This window comes from Gavialis gangeticus, unplaced genomic scaffold (assembly GCF_001723915.1).
Source record: "Gavialis gangeticus isolate Ggan-Ray unplaced genomic scaffold, GavGan_comp1, whole genome shotgun sequence".
NCBI classification, from domain to species: Eukaryota; Metazoa; Chordata; order Crocodylia; family Gavialidae; genus Gavialis; species Gavialis gangeticus.
This window is the reverse complement of record NW_017729025.1, coordinates 77,629,288-77,642,931: the sequence shown is the minus strand read 5'-3', so window position 1 is coordinate 77,642,931 and position 13,644 is coordinate 77,629,288. Positions and strand designations below refer to the sequence as shown.

The following is a 13,644-nucleotide window of genomic DNA, read 5'->3' as shown; positions in this document are numbered from 1 at the left end:
CCAGGCAGGGTTGCCTTCCATTTGCTTTAGATTTACAAACTAGAAGTGACTAGAGGAAATGCAGTATGTGTGGAGAAGGCATTTATATAGCTTCCCATTAACATACTTAAATATCTCACTATCCTTAACATGTTCATGCTGACACGGGATATGCTATCATCACCATTTTACACTTGGAGAACAAAAGATAGATAGAAAATAAGGGCCAGGCTTTCAAAGGCACAAAGGTGCTTAAAGATACACAATAAATGACTACTGGGATTTACAAACATTCTCGACTTACATGTTTTAGCACCAATTTCCATGTTTAGGCCCTGAACTACCTCTGAAAAATCTCACCCTGTGTGTCTTTAAACTGACATGGGAAGTCTGTTATAAAGCACAGAACAGAATTCTAGTCTCCTAAATATCAGACTAGCAATCTAATGACTGAACCATCCTACCATTATGTTCCTATATATTATATTAAGAGCAGAGAGAGGCACTTAACTGTACTTTAGAATTAATGGATATTAATTAAAGCAAGGAATGTAATTAATTGATCAATTAAGGTAAATTAATTCACATTCACTAATTAACAGTAGCAAATTAGAGGGAAGTAAAGACAAATTGGATAAACTGGAGGAAGGTTATGAGCTAGGTCAATGAGGGGTCCAATTTTATTTAATATTAATATAGATTTCATAGATTTCTAGGGTCAGAAGGGACCTATTAGATCAGAGTCCAACCCCCTGCTCTGGGCAGGAAAGAGTGCTGGGTCAAGTAACCCCAGGCAGGTGCTTGTCTAATATATTTATAGAGGTGGAAGGGACCTCAGTGGGCCATCTAGTCTGACCCCCTGGCCCCTTGCTCTGGGGCTCCTTGTAGCCCCCCCTTGCTCTGGGCTTCTTGCTCCTCATGGAGCTTTCTCCAGGGCTTCTTGCTGCCCCCTTGCTCTGGGGCTGGGGTCAATGCACCCCAAAATGATGCACCCTCTCTGGCACCAGGGTCCCCACGCTACTGTGGAGCCCCTATGAGGCCTCCTCCAACCCCTAATAGCCTCACCCAGTCCTCCAGTTGTAAACAGCAAACACAAACACACAAAGCCCCTGAGCTATAACATAAAAACCTAAACCGTCCGGCCAAAACAACATTCATTCCCTACCGGGGGGGAATGCTCCAACCCATAGCAGCAACCAGGGGATGCTCATGCAGTCAGGCTTCTCTCCTCTGTCTGCACTAGCCGAGCTCCTCCTCCCTTGGCCACCAGCAGGGAGCTACCCTCCTGGCCTCAGTCCTGGGGTTTATATGTGCCAGGCCCTGCCCCTTCCTGTCAGCTGACTTCCCAGCGGTTGTCCTAGCAACCAGCACCTGTGACTCTGGCTGCCCTGGTAACTAGCAACTGGGCTTCCCCGTTCTCACCACTAGGGGTCTCTCCCAAGCTGTTTCTGCTATCAGGCGCAGGGCACCTGAGTGCTCTGCGACAGCATTACTTATTACCTTCTCACATTGGCAACTCGTGTTCATTTTTGCATTGACTGTGACTCGGAGATCCCTTTCCACTGCTGTGTTACTTAGAATGGTGCTTCCTAGTCTATAGGTGTATTTGGTGATTCTTTCTCCCCAGGTGCAGCACTTTGCACTTATCTTTGTTAAATTGCATCCTATTCTGATCTGCCCACTTCTGCAGTCTGTCCAAATCCACCTGAATTTCCTCCCTACCCTCTAGTGTGTTTACTATACCCTGTAGTCTGGTGTCATCTATGAATTTGGACAGAGTGTTTTCTACACCCTCATTCAAATCACTGATGAAGATATTGAACAGTACTGGTCCAAGGACAAAGACTTGGGGGACACCCTGCTCACATCTCTCCAGGTAGAAACTGACCCGTCCACCACCACTCTCTGATGCACCCCATAAGCCAGTTTTCCACCCACCTGACTGTGAAAAAATCCACATCACAGCTACTTAGTTTACTTGTAAGAACTGGGTGTGACAGGAAGGCTTTTTAAAATCCAAGTAAATAACATCTACCTCTACTCTACTACCTCTATCCCTGGGAAAATCCTGGAAAAAATTATCCAGGAGCACATCTGCGGGAGCCCGCTGGCTATTGTAATGCGGAGGGGTAACCAACATGGGTTTTTAGCAGGCAGGTCCTGCCTGACTAACCTAGTTTCCTTTTACAACAAGGCCACCAAATGTTTAGAATGCAGGAGTTGAGGTGGAAGTTATCTATCTGGAGTTCAAGAAGGCCTTTGACAAGGTATCCCATACCATCCCTATAAATAAACTGAGAGGATTTGCCTTGGATGATTACATGGTAGAATGGGTAGCAAATTGGCTCAAGGGTCGCACTCAAAGTGTGGTAATGGATGGGTCAGTGTCAACCTGGAAAGATGTGGGCAGTGGAGTCCCCCAGGGCTCAGGTCTGGGGCCGGTGCTGTTCAACATCTTCATCAGTGATCTGGATGAGGGGGTGGGAAGACAACACAAAATTATAGGGTGCAGCTAAAACCCTGGAGAGCAGGAACCAGATCCAGGCCGACCTAGACAGGCTGGGGAAGTGGGCAGAGAGCAACAGGATGCAATCCAATAATTGCAAGGTGCTGCATCTAGGGAGGAAGAACTGCCATCATACCTACATGCTGGGGGGCAACCTTCTCTAGCTCCACTGAGGCAGAAAAAGATCTTGGAGTCACTGTTGACTAAGCACTTTGTGACCTGGTCATAAAGAGAGACCAGGTTGGTCAGGCAGGATCTGCCTGCTATAAGCCCATGCTGGTTACCCCTTAACATTGTATTATCCACTGGTGCCCCCCACCCCAAATGTGATCTTTAATGATTTTTTCTAAGGTCTTGCCAAGGAAAGAGGTGAGGCTAACCAGCCAATAATTACCTGGGTCCTCCTTCCTCCCTTTCTTGAAAATAGGGACCACGTTGGCCCTTTTCCGATCTTCTGGGACCTGTCCGAGGGCCATGAGCACTCACACAGTTGCATCAGTGATTTTGCTATGACACTGGCCAATTCCTTTAGTGCCTTTGGGTAAAGATTATCAGGGCCTGCTGACTTAAATATGGCAACCCCTCCAAGTGCCCCTTCACCAGGTCAGCGCTAACCATTAGTGGATTGGTATCTCCCTCAAGGCAGACTGGTTGGGAGGTGTGTTTGTATCCATGACCAGGAACAAATAAATGGTTTAAGAGCTCAGCTTTGTCCATCCTATCTTATATACTTAATTATTTATCTTAGCAAGGGGGTAATAGTACACCAATGATATTTGTAGCTTACGCTAAACTGGAAGAAAGTTGCAAAAACTAGTAGGGACAATGGAATAAAGGAAATCAATCTAGAGAAACTGGAAACTTGGAAAACAAGGACATTGGATACAGCTTGAAAAAAATACAGTCCAAATATTGTGGAGAAAATAATCTGCAATACATTCTCAATGAGAAAGAAACAATGGGGAATCAATAATGTAGACAGAAATCTCCAGGCCACAATCAAGAGCAAATTAAATATACATTTTCAGCTTCAACTACACAGGAAGATATTCAATATATTTCTGTTCTGACTATGCAGCAAAATATTAGAAATAGTGGACTTAGACAGACATTCAGAATCTCCAGAGAGAGTCTCTGCTCTCTCTGGAGAAACCACAAGCATACAGAAGTTCATAATTTTGCTCTCAGAGTTGAAGTGGCCACTCCGAGAATTAAATTAACTTGGGAACACCATGAGTGAAGTGGCTCCCCAGAGAATCTCTCTTAGGTGACAACACTTCTGTACAGGCAGCAGACACAGAGCTGACCTCCACAATCCTAGTGTCCTTTGCTTCTCTTTCATGTGCCCTCCCACTGGGGAGGGACAGCGTTTCAGTCTTAGCAAAGCAGCGAGCAGAACATGCCACCAGAGTGCTTTTGGCTGGAAAAACCCAGTACTTAACTGGCGTGTTCTGGTCCTGGCTTGTTCTCTGCTTAAATCACACTGCATCACTTGGGTGCAGGGAAGCACAGAAGTACACATCCTGCCCAGTTCTAGCTATCCTCCAACATAGCATACGAAGGGGGAAAGGCTGGAGGACTACTTTGTGCATGGAACAGATACCATCCCCACCTTTCCTGATACCTGCCTACATTCACTTAAAAACAAAAAAAAGTTTGCAAAGCTCTCTGGTCTGTGTGCTTTAGGGACCCCTGGCAGTCTAGCATTCATACTGCAGGGCTCTTTGCTTCTCTATCTGAAGTTCTGTACAGGTCAGTTTTTCTCTCACAAAAGCAAACCTGGGAGAGTTGTCCTGGATGATGTGAATATATGTCTGTAGTCACTGACTGCCTGTCTTGCATGCGTAACAGCTTCTGGCTTCTTTACTATTCATTCCACCCAGGAAGAGCACACACCAACTGCAGACGCTTCCCTTAGCTTGACAAAGGGCATTTGTACCCAAAAGCTTGAAAGAAGAATTTTTTCCAACTATTTCAGTGGGTCTAATAAAATATATTGGATTTACCCAAACAACCTTATCTGCATATGTCCTTAGACCAACATGGCTACAGCTTACGCCCCTGTCAATTTCCAGTGTCTCCAAACAACTTCCTTCCAAGTTGCTGAGGCTTTTATATTTGCTCCTCTATGACCCAGGCTTATGCATTTCATAGAAACATATTGTGCTAAACCTACTATAATTATGGAAAACATCTCCAAATTATTTTACATACAATTCAAGTGACTTTTGTGAAATCCTAACACCTCCATTGTGTTCAGCAGACCTTTGAAATTCAGCAGAGATAGTAGAAGGAGAGCAGTGCCCACAGTGGATGTGTTGGTGATGGGGCAGAAGGAGCATGCCTTTAGAGGGGTGGGAGCACACCCACCATGGCATGTGGCCACTTAGAAGTTGAACAGCCATGTTTTAGGTCTTTCTGTTTCTAAATTTTGATTCATATCATGTCTATACTGAGGAAATGTTCATATCAAACAATAGCATTTTCAATTCAGCTTTTTATACTCCTAACACCACCTCTGCTTCAGTCTGTCTATGACAGCTACTTTCTGCCATGCCTCATTTTCTCTTACAAAAATACTCCACATTGCAAGGCAGTGCTTTTATCCACACAATATATAGCATTTAAATCAATATTTTACTTTTGCAGTTGAAGCCTCATGCAAAGAGATACAAAGAATTATGTCCTTGCTGTGCATTTAAATTCAGACATTGCTGTGTCTCAGGATTTGGCCATAAACGACAAAAATAAAGCAAGCCTACAGACCAGAATCAAGGAATAATGTTAAATGAATGGGTTATTTTGCATTTTCTACCTTTTTTTAAACATATGACTATCATCCCCATTTGCAGTTTTGTTATAAGAACAGCAAAGGAGATTCATTTGAGAAGTTATTAATGTTCTTCAGTTTTAACTAATTATGAAGCTACCATTGTCAGTTCCTCAGACAATGTTAAGTTTTGCTGTGCAAGCGGGATTTCAATAATTTGGTATGTATGCATAGTACGGCTTATCCTCCTAAAATATACCACTCACTGGGTGCATCTACATGAGATGCTTACTGTGCAGTTGACTAATTAACTGCCTAGTAACCATCTCAGCATTTACACACGCACCCCTATTAGGGCACACAGAATGAATATGCTCCACAGCAAGGTTGTAAAGCAGGGTAGTACTTGTAAATATTTACTAGTACTATCCAGCTGCAGAGTATTTTTGTGTGCAGCAGCACCTGTGTAGACACTGACCCGGCTGGCAGGGACACGAGGTTGCATCAGTGCTGGGTCTTGCCTGCTGGCTAGTCCTGCAATGAAACACCCTTGTGTCCCAGTCAGCCCCTTTGCAGCACATTGATCCCAGTCAGAGCAGCCTCAGGCTGACAGGTGGACCCCTGGGCCCCGTCAGCTGGGATTGCTGCGACCCGGGTCAATGTAACGTCTGGGCACATGTACAGATGTGTTCCCAGGAGCAATAAACTGTGGAGCAATAAGCTGCCCCCTAATGGCATGTGTAGCTACACCCTTTCTGAACACAAATAATATTTCTGAGCATGGGTGACTGGTGCCTCCTGATCCTGGGGGGAGGGCACCAGCGTCTGATCGCCACTGGCAGCAAACCGGAAATGCCAGTGGCAAACCTGGAAGTGCTGCTGGTGCTTCTCTCAGTGCGCCCACATTCTCAGGTGGGGGGCACTGTCTGTTGCTCCCCCCTCACTCCCTGGCCAGCAAAGGGTAATCTCAGGGGGGGCACGTGCCCCCCCACCTTGTGCCTCCCCTACATGTCACCTATGTTTCTCAGAACATGCAGGTAAATTGGTTCATTCATTTATGAATGAAACAAATCGAAAATGGATACTCTTGTCAAACTGTTTATCTCCAATAAATCTAATAATGGGATATAAGTTGCTTCAACTTTCCCTTAGAGTAAACCTTGCCAGAAACCTATTTGCTAACAACACTGAAAGCCTTTATCAGTATTAACCTATTTTCTGACGCTGGCAGCCAGACTTTCTTCTGATAGGGTAAGCAGAAATTGGGGGAAGGAGTAGGAAGGGGAGCAGGCATGAAGGCAAGGTCTATCATTCCACTGTTAAGGATATTCAGGTACAGCCATTAGCTATAATTGGGCTTTTGGGATGTTTAATAATTTTTGTCTGGCTTGCACCACACTATTATTTTTACATTTTGTTTTAGTTCTAAAGAAAGTTTTTTTGAGTCCTGGAGCCTGATGTTATCTATTTAGTAATAAAACTGACACAGTAGTTAGTAGCAGCTATGTTAGCTTCTCTCTTATTTTTCTGCATCCTTTTTCAGTGTGAAACTCTACGAATGAGAAACTAGTCTGTACCCAGGGATATTCATAGCTTGATACTGAGAGGTGATGACTGTACTTATTTCAGAGTTGAGTTAAGGGCAGCCAGAGCTTCCTAGCAGCCATACAGTAGCTTTTTCTTCCTGTTGTGACTGCTAACAAAAGGTGGCAGCCTGTGAAAGCAAGGGTGCAATACTACTAAACTCTTAAGGTAAGTTGGTAAACCAACATAGTGTGATACTAATTTTTCAGTCAAAACCAAACATGTTAAAAGATTTTACCTTTTAAAAAAACTATTATTGCAATTATTTGCAGGTTTTACTTCATTTTCTTAATTAAATGATTGATTAAAAAATTATCACTGCCACACCATGAAATACTTTCAATTAAGAATAAAGATGGAAATGGTAGTCATTACCATTTTACTAATAAAGTAAAATGTTGATTCATCAACTATTTTATCAATTGGAAGAAACTACTGCCATTTTCAATCATTAAAAAAAATCTTGTATGCTTCATTTTAATCCCACAATATTTATCTTACCTTGCTACCATTTCTTTTTCTTTATTTGAAGCATATCCACTGCTACTGAGTGACTTAGTGGGAGATGAAAGGAAGTACAGGCAATGATTGCTAAAGTACTGGTCAACTAATGGTAGTAGAACCTAAAAGATATGAATACAAAATGTACTTTTGGTATTTATACAAGATATCAGTAAGTATATCCTTCAGGATCTCAACAAGCCACACTACCTTTATGCCTCTTATTACTTTTAGATGTTATATTACAATTGTATTTTATAGTCAGAGTCACTGAGAGAGAGAAATAAAAATCTCAGGACTGTCAAATTCAAACTAAAAAAACAATATACAACACAACAAATAGTATACTTTGAGGTGTTGTTATTCCTCATGAAAATGAAGATGGGAATAGCAGAATATTAAGGATACAGGAGATCTTGGGTTATTCTCTTATCAGTTATCTATTGAGTGAAAATATTAGGATATAGATAGATGTCATAGTTTACGCATTTCAAATGCCTTAAAAGTGCTTCAGAGGACAAGCAGTGTGTGTGTTTTTATACCCCTTGATATGCTATGGGGTAGAGGCAGTGCAGCAGCTGGGCTCAGCTTTATGGCAGCCTTCATTGTTGCAGCTCACTCTGCCCAAGTGCCTCTGCCAGTCCACACCACACCCAGCACTACAGGTGCCAGACTGGCTTGGGACCCCCGTGAGCAGGATGTGCTCAACTGGGCAGATGAGGTAGAGCCACAGGTGAGCAGCAAGTGGTGTTTGGGACCAGAATAGGCAGACAAGGCCAGGGCCAGAATCTTGAGGTGGTGACAGCATGGGGCCAGGGGCTGGGGCACAGGGCAGACCTGTGATCTACTCCCCACATGTCCCTGCCTGTGGAACTGGTGCCAATCACAGGGACATGCGTGGACTGGATCATGGCTCTGCCCAGGCCCTGGCCTTGTGCTGTCACTATCCCATGATCTGGCCTCAACCCTGCCTGCATGCCCCACTCCCAGATGCTGCTCCCCACCTGCCTGCATATCCATTCCATCAGCCCAGCTGAGTGTACCCTGCTCATGGAGGTCCCAGGTCAATCTCCATGGAGACCCCACCTTGTCCAGTGCCCCTGGTGGTGGGTGCAGGGTAGATGGGCTGGTACTGGATAGAATTGAATGACTCCTCCTCCCCCTGCTGCACTGAGCCATATCACCACCCCTCCTTCCCTGGCCTGCTACATTTCACTGAAACTCCTCAAATGGTCCTCCAACCCAAATAATTGCCCACCCTACCTATGGTGGCATGTCTATCCCATTTTTTTGTGTAATAAACCCTGATTCATTTGAACATTGTTTGTGTGTGGGGAAGTTTGTTCACTTTAGAACACCCAGTTAAGATTAATTTTCACAGGTTTCTGGGCGAGTTTTCAAGCCAGATTTAGAAAATTGGTGTTAAACTCCTAAATTTGGTCCTTGTTATTACTTTGTTTGGTCCAGAGCCTCACAAAAGGGTTACATTTACAGTATGTAAAACATGTGTCAGTAAAAACACATGCCAGTAAAAAAGTTTGTCAGTAAAAAAATAAATAAAATTAAAAAAAAATTCCTGGGGTAGCTTTCCTGGCCAGGACAGTCCCCACCATTGATGAAACTGAGAGCCTATCACCAGAGTCAGGAGAGCCCTGTACTCCCCCTTCCCCCACCACTACTGCTATCTACTTCTAGAATTGGGAGGACCTACACTGTCCTCCCACTGTTAGAACCAAGAGATCTCTACAGTCCCTCCACTGCCCCTCCCCCCCCACATCTAGTCTTAAATCCCTGCATAGCTCTTGGTCTTCCGTCTTCCACTTAAGTGAGAGGGGAGGGGCTTTAGGAAAGAAGAGAAAGAGAGGTAGGATTCCACTCACTAACACTGGCTCCACAGCCCCTGTCATGCCCCAGTCCACAGCCCCCATCATGGAGGGGGCAAAGGGGATTGGAGATAATCCTGTTGGGGGAAGGGAAGAGGCTGCAGCCCCCTATTGGATCCCTGGCTGAAAAGCATTTTGCTGCATGTAGTGGCAGTGATTTTTAAGTGATCTAGCTGGGTGGGGAAGAGTTGGGGTCAACATGAGCTGTATGTCTGTCCAGTAGCTGAAACACTATGGGCACTTATACACACGATGAATGTCTGCTCCAACACATGCTAATTAGGACACATTGAAGCAGACATGATTAATTGAGTCTCCTGCGAGACTGCTGGAGCACGGTAATTAGTGCCTTCCAGCAGCCTCCGGGTCACATGTATTCAGCATCTTTGCATTTCAAAATGGTGGTAGGGGTGCTTTAACTAAACCTTGTTGAATGAGCTTTAGTTAAAGTGCCCCCACTGCCATTTTCAAACACAGGACACTGAATACACCTGATGCTGTTGGTGCTTTAATTACAGTGGCTCTCAGAGCTGCTCTAATTAAAGCGACACCCCTTCTCCACCACACCCCGGAGCACATGTATAGACGCCTTATGTTTATTAATGTTTCCAAGCCTGTTGTGGTTTCTTTCAAAAGTTTTGTCTGTCTGCACTCTTAGAACTACCATCCTAGGGCCCTCTACTTTCATATTTTGCTCCCAGCAGCAACTGGCATCCAACAGGATGTGCCCTTCATCTTTCCATATCACTAACCAATACTGTCTCCGAGAAAAAACATCTGAACTTAAATAGTTACTAATTTATTCTTTGAAGCTTGAGAATTATAATTGTATCCTGTAAATGCAAGTAGATATGCTATTCTTATGCATACAAATACTGAATCCTGTTATTAAAAAATACTAAGGTATATTTGCCACAGTAATATCCTTAGATAGCAAAACTCAAAAATTACTTGTATGTTCCTATGGCAACACAACTTTGGATGCTTTCCACTTTAAAGGCTGGAGGCAGGCAACCAGCAGATGCCTGATTAGGGTGGCCAAGAACTAGGACCTAGTTCTTATAGGGTGAGGTAGCAGTTTGTGGACAAGAAAGAAAAATCAGCTGGCTGAACTACAGTTCAGGAACATCTTGGAGGTAAGGACAGGAGCTATGGGGATGGTCTAGAGGCTCTTAGGGTGGGCATGACTTAAAACTGCACCCTGCCAGGGAGGCCTGGTGCGACTGCTTGTGGTGGGGCAGTCTCAATTAAATACCAGGACTGCTAACCTCCCTGGTGAAAGGCGGGTAGGATTGCCTTAATCCTGGCCCCCACCATCTGGTGGGTAATTGTGCGAGTAGTGGGAGCAAGGTGGCCCAGGCACATTAATAGTGAGACATCTGAGCCCAGCAGGGATGTGAGATCCCAGAAGCCCAAGGGGGTAGCTTGTTGGATATAGTATGAGAGCCCACTCAGAGTAGGATGCAATAAGGGGCACCTGAAGGATTGAACATATTGAGGTGCAGAGTAGAGCTGCTGAGGGTGGCCTGAAGGGCTGCACCAGGGGTGTACCAAGTAGGGCTGCTCGAGTGGCTTGAAGGGAGGTACCTGGGCCAACCCCAAGTGTGTGTGGGAAATCAGTTGCCTGGTGAGGGGCTTAGGATGGGAGCAGCCCAGTGCTGGCACAAGGTTACACCACACAGAGTAGGTGATCTCGAGGAAGCCAAAGTTGCTGTGTGGTAGTGCCAGGGAGAGAGTAGCTAAGCCCAAAGGGCAAAAGAGATTGCTTGAGGGGGGCAAGGGCAGTAGAGAGTGGCCCAGTGATGGGCAGTATGCAAGAGGCCCCTGTGAGAGGGGGATGGAGTGCAAGAGGTCTGCTATGAGAGGGAGGGCAGCATGAATGAGTGTGTCAGTGAGGCTAACAAAGGACTCAGCTATCCCCAGCCTCAGACTGGGGAGCAATATCAATCTAGATGCCATCTGCAAGGCTTAGGGAAGGTTTGGAGCTGTGGACAGCACCCCCTGGTATCGGAGTAGTGTAAGAGCAGCCTCCTGCTTAATAAATAATGTTAACATTCAAGTCGTGGTAGGTGAGTCAGGGCAGACTGCCTTAGGCAGGTGAGTGGGCCAACCTGCGATCTGGCCGCAAGTTTGCCCCCTGTCACAGTCCCACAAAAGAGTATTACATTTTACCTATTATAAATAGGTGGCCTTTTAGCCTGATACCCTTACTGCATATAAAAATCATTCCTAGAAATAGTGCCTCAAAGCAATACTTCTGCAAATGTTATTTATCACTGTTAGATTCAATACCCAGGTAGATGGGAAAACAGACATTTCCTTACATGCATAACTCTTTATTATTAACACACACTGTGCTCTGCATAATAGCAGCAGTTTTGGTGCATTCCTTAAAGTATTAAGTTACTCACTTTGGCAAAAAATTTAATTTCTTGATCATGTGGGGATTTCTCTGTTTTTCCACTGGTAACAATGGCTTCTGAAAGGATAAAATCAAGGCAGATATGAATACAGCTAAGGAAAAATCAAACGTTAAACTCTTCAATCCTTTAAAACAGCCTTACAAACTTATTTGTGAAGAAGTAAAATTTATAATTAATATGGTGGCACCAAAGACTCAATTTGCAATTTAAAAACAAATAACTAATTATCAGAAGCTTGCCATGTATTTTCTCAATAGCAGTAAGTCATCAAATGTGAAGTAGAAATTTTAATATAATACATTTTCTTTTTTGTGGTAAAGCTTTGATACTAACTACTTTTACATTTTAATATAGAAACACTTCAGAAACTTACCTAAATGTGCAATGAACTCTTGAGCAGAGTCAACATATTTTAAAATCTTCTTCAGAAATTTAAATGCAAACCTTTTTTCCATGGATGAAGCATCCAGTTCCATATCATTAAGACCCCTATTTTAAAGAAATTTACAATGAAAAATATTATGAAGATGTCACACACAATATACCCCCATGAAAAGGCCTATAATTTTTTTATTAGTTTATCAAGGCAAGTTTTCATAAATCAAAATCTATCTATCATAGCAATTCTCTTTCCATATATCTATTAGACTGTACTGACTTCATAAAAGTTCATATTTTTAGAGAAAAATTTTTGTTTACAGTTGATCATTCAGTATTACAAACTTAAAGAACTACAAGCACTTTATAAAAGTAAAAATGCACTAATTTTGAGACTCATCCTGTTGAGTGTTGACCACTCCATTTCCACTGACTTCAGTGAAAGTTGAGGGGGTTGAATGCTTTATAGGCTGTGTTTAAATAGAGCCTAGCAGGATTGGATCTCATCAGCTATCCCTACATTTTTTTTAATACCACTTATCTCACTTTGGGCTATAGAAAGAATAACTTGAAAGTCAATAGGACTTAGGTTACTAAGTCTTGTAGAGTGTGCGCAAGTGTCAAATAAATCAGTGGAAGTTTAGCAGTTTAGTTTAAGTGGTTGCAAACCCTATCAGTACAATACTGTACAAGTGTTCAGGGGGAGGCTGTATGTTCTGCAAACAGACTATGCTGCCAAGAGCACCTAGACGATGGGCCCCAAAGCGCGCATCCCAGCATGCTTTGATGGCTCCCCAGTCTTCCCAGAGACAGCTGACAGCACTCCAGGGCATAGTTTCATAGTTGGTAGGGTCGGAAGGGACCTGAGCAGATCATCAAATCTGACCCCCTGCCACAGGCAGGAAAGAATGCTGGGGTCAAACAACCCTGCCAAGGTGTCTATCTAGCCTCCTTTTAAAGACCCCTAGGGTAGGAGCGAGCAGCACTTCCCTTGGAAGTTGGCTCCAGATCCTAGCCACCCTGACTGCATGGGACAGGACTGACTGGGCAGATGCCACAGAGAACCTCATTTCCTCCTCCTTATAATGCCCCCTTCCTCCCCTTCAACTGTCAGTCTTTCCAGTAGGAAAGTCTGTCAATTTCTCCTCTAGCAGCCCACACTGGATCCCTACCCCTCTGGCACCAATCAGTGGACCCATTTCCAGTGCAGTTTGGGTAGTTCTGGTCAAGTTTGGGGTTGGGTACTGGTGGTTCTGATGCTTACAGGTCACATGCTGGGGGCTCTGTTTCTGGGAGGGGGCAGGTTTGGCCAGGAGTGGGAAGGGTCAATGGAAGGGCTTTGCTCACAGTGCTGATGCATCTTCCAGCATCCTGTCTCTCATTGGAGCATGGGCTGTTGCTACGGAAAGGCCTGCCTCCATAGCCAGAACTAGGGCTTTGGTGGAGCTAGGGCTGGTGCTGCTGGAGGTGCCAGCACCCTAGCTGTCAATTTGGCACAAGCTACTGCCATGAGAAACCCTGTCATGACTGGCAGAGCTCTGGCTGTGGTGATGCAGTCACACACACACACACACACACACACACACACACACACACACACACACACACACACACACACAC

General features: G+C 44.3%; 1 protein-coding gene across 1 annotated transcript in view; it reads right to left on the bottom strand.

The window, feature by feature from the left end:
• RYR3 (ryanodine receptor 3) overlaps window positions 1–13,644 on the bottom strand; it is a 666,405-nt gene that overhangs the window by 154,732 nt on the left and 498,029 nt on the right. Inside the window, exons 58-60 of the mRNA XM_019518966.1 lie at window positions 12,020–12,135; window positions 11,635–11,702; window positions 7,341–7,462 (exon numbers count right to left, since the gene is read on the bottom strand). Coding sequence (XP_019374511.1) covers window positions 7,341–7,462; window positions 11,635–11,702; window positions 12,020–12,135 — 306 coding nt within the window. The remainder of the gene's footprint in view (window positions 1–7,340; window positions 7,463–11,634; window positions 11,703–12,019; window positions 12,136–13,644) is intronic.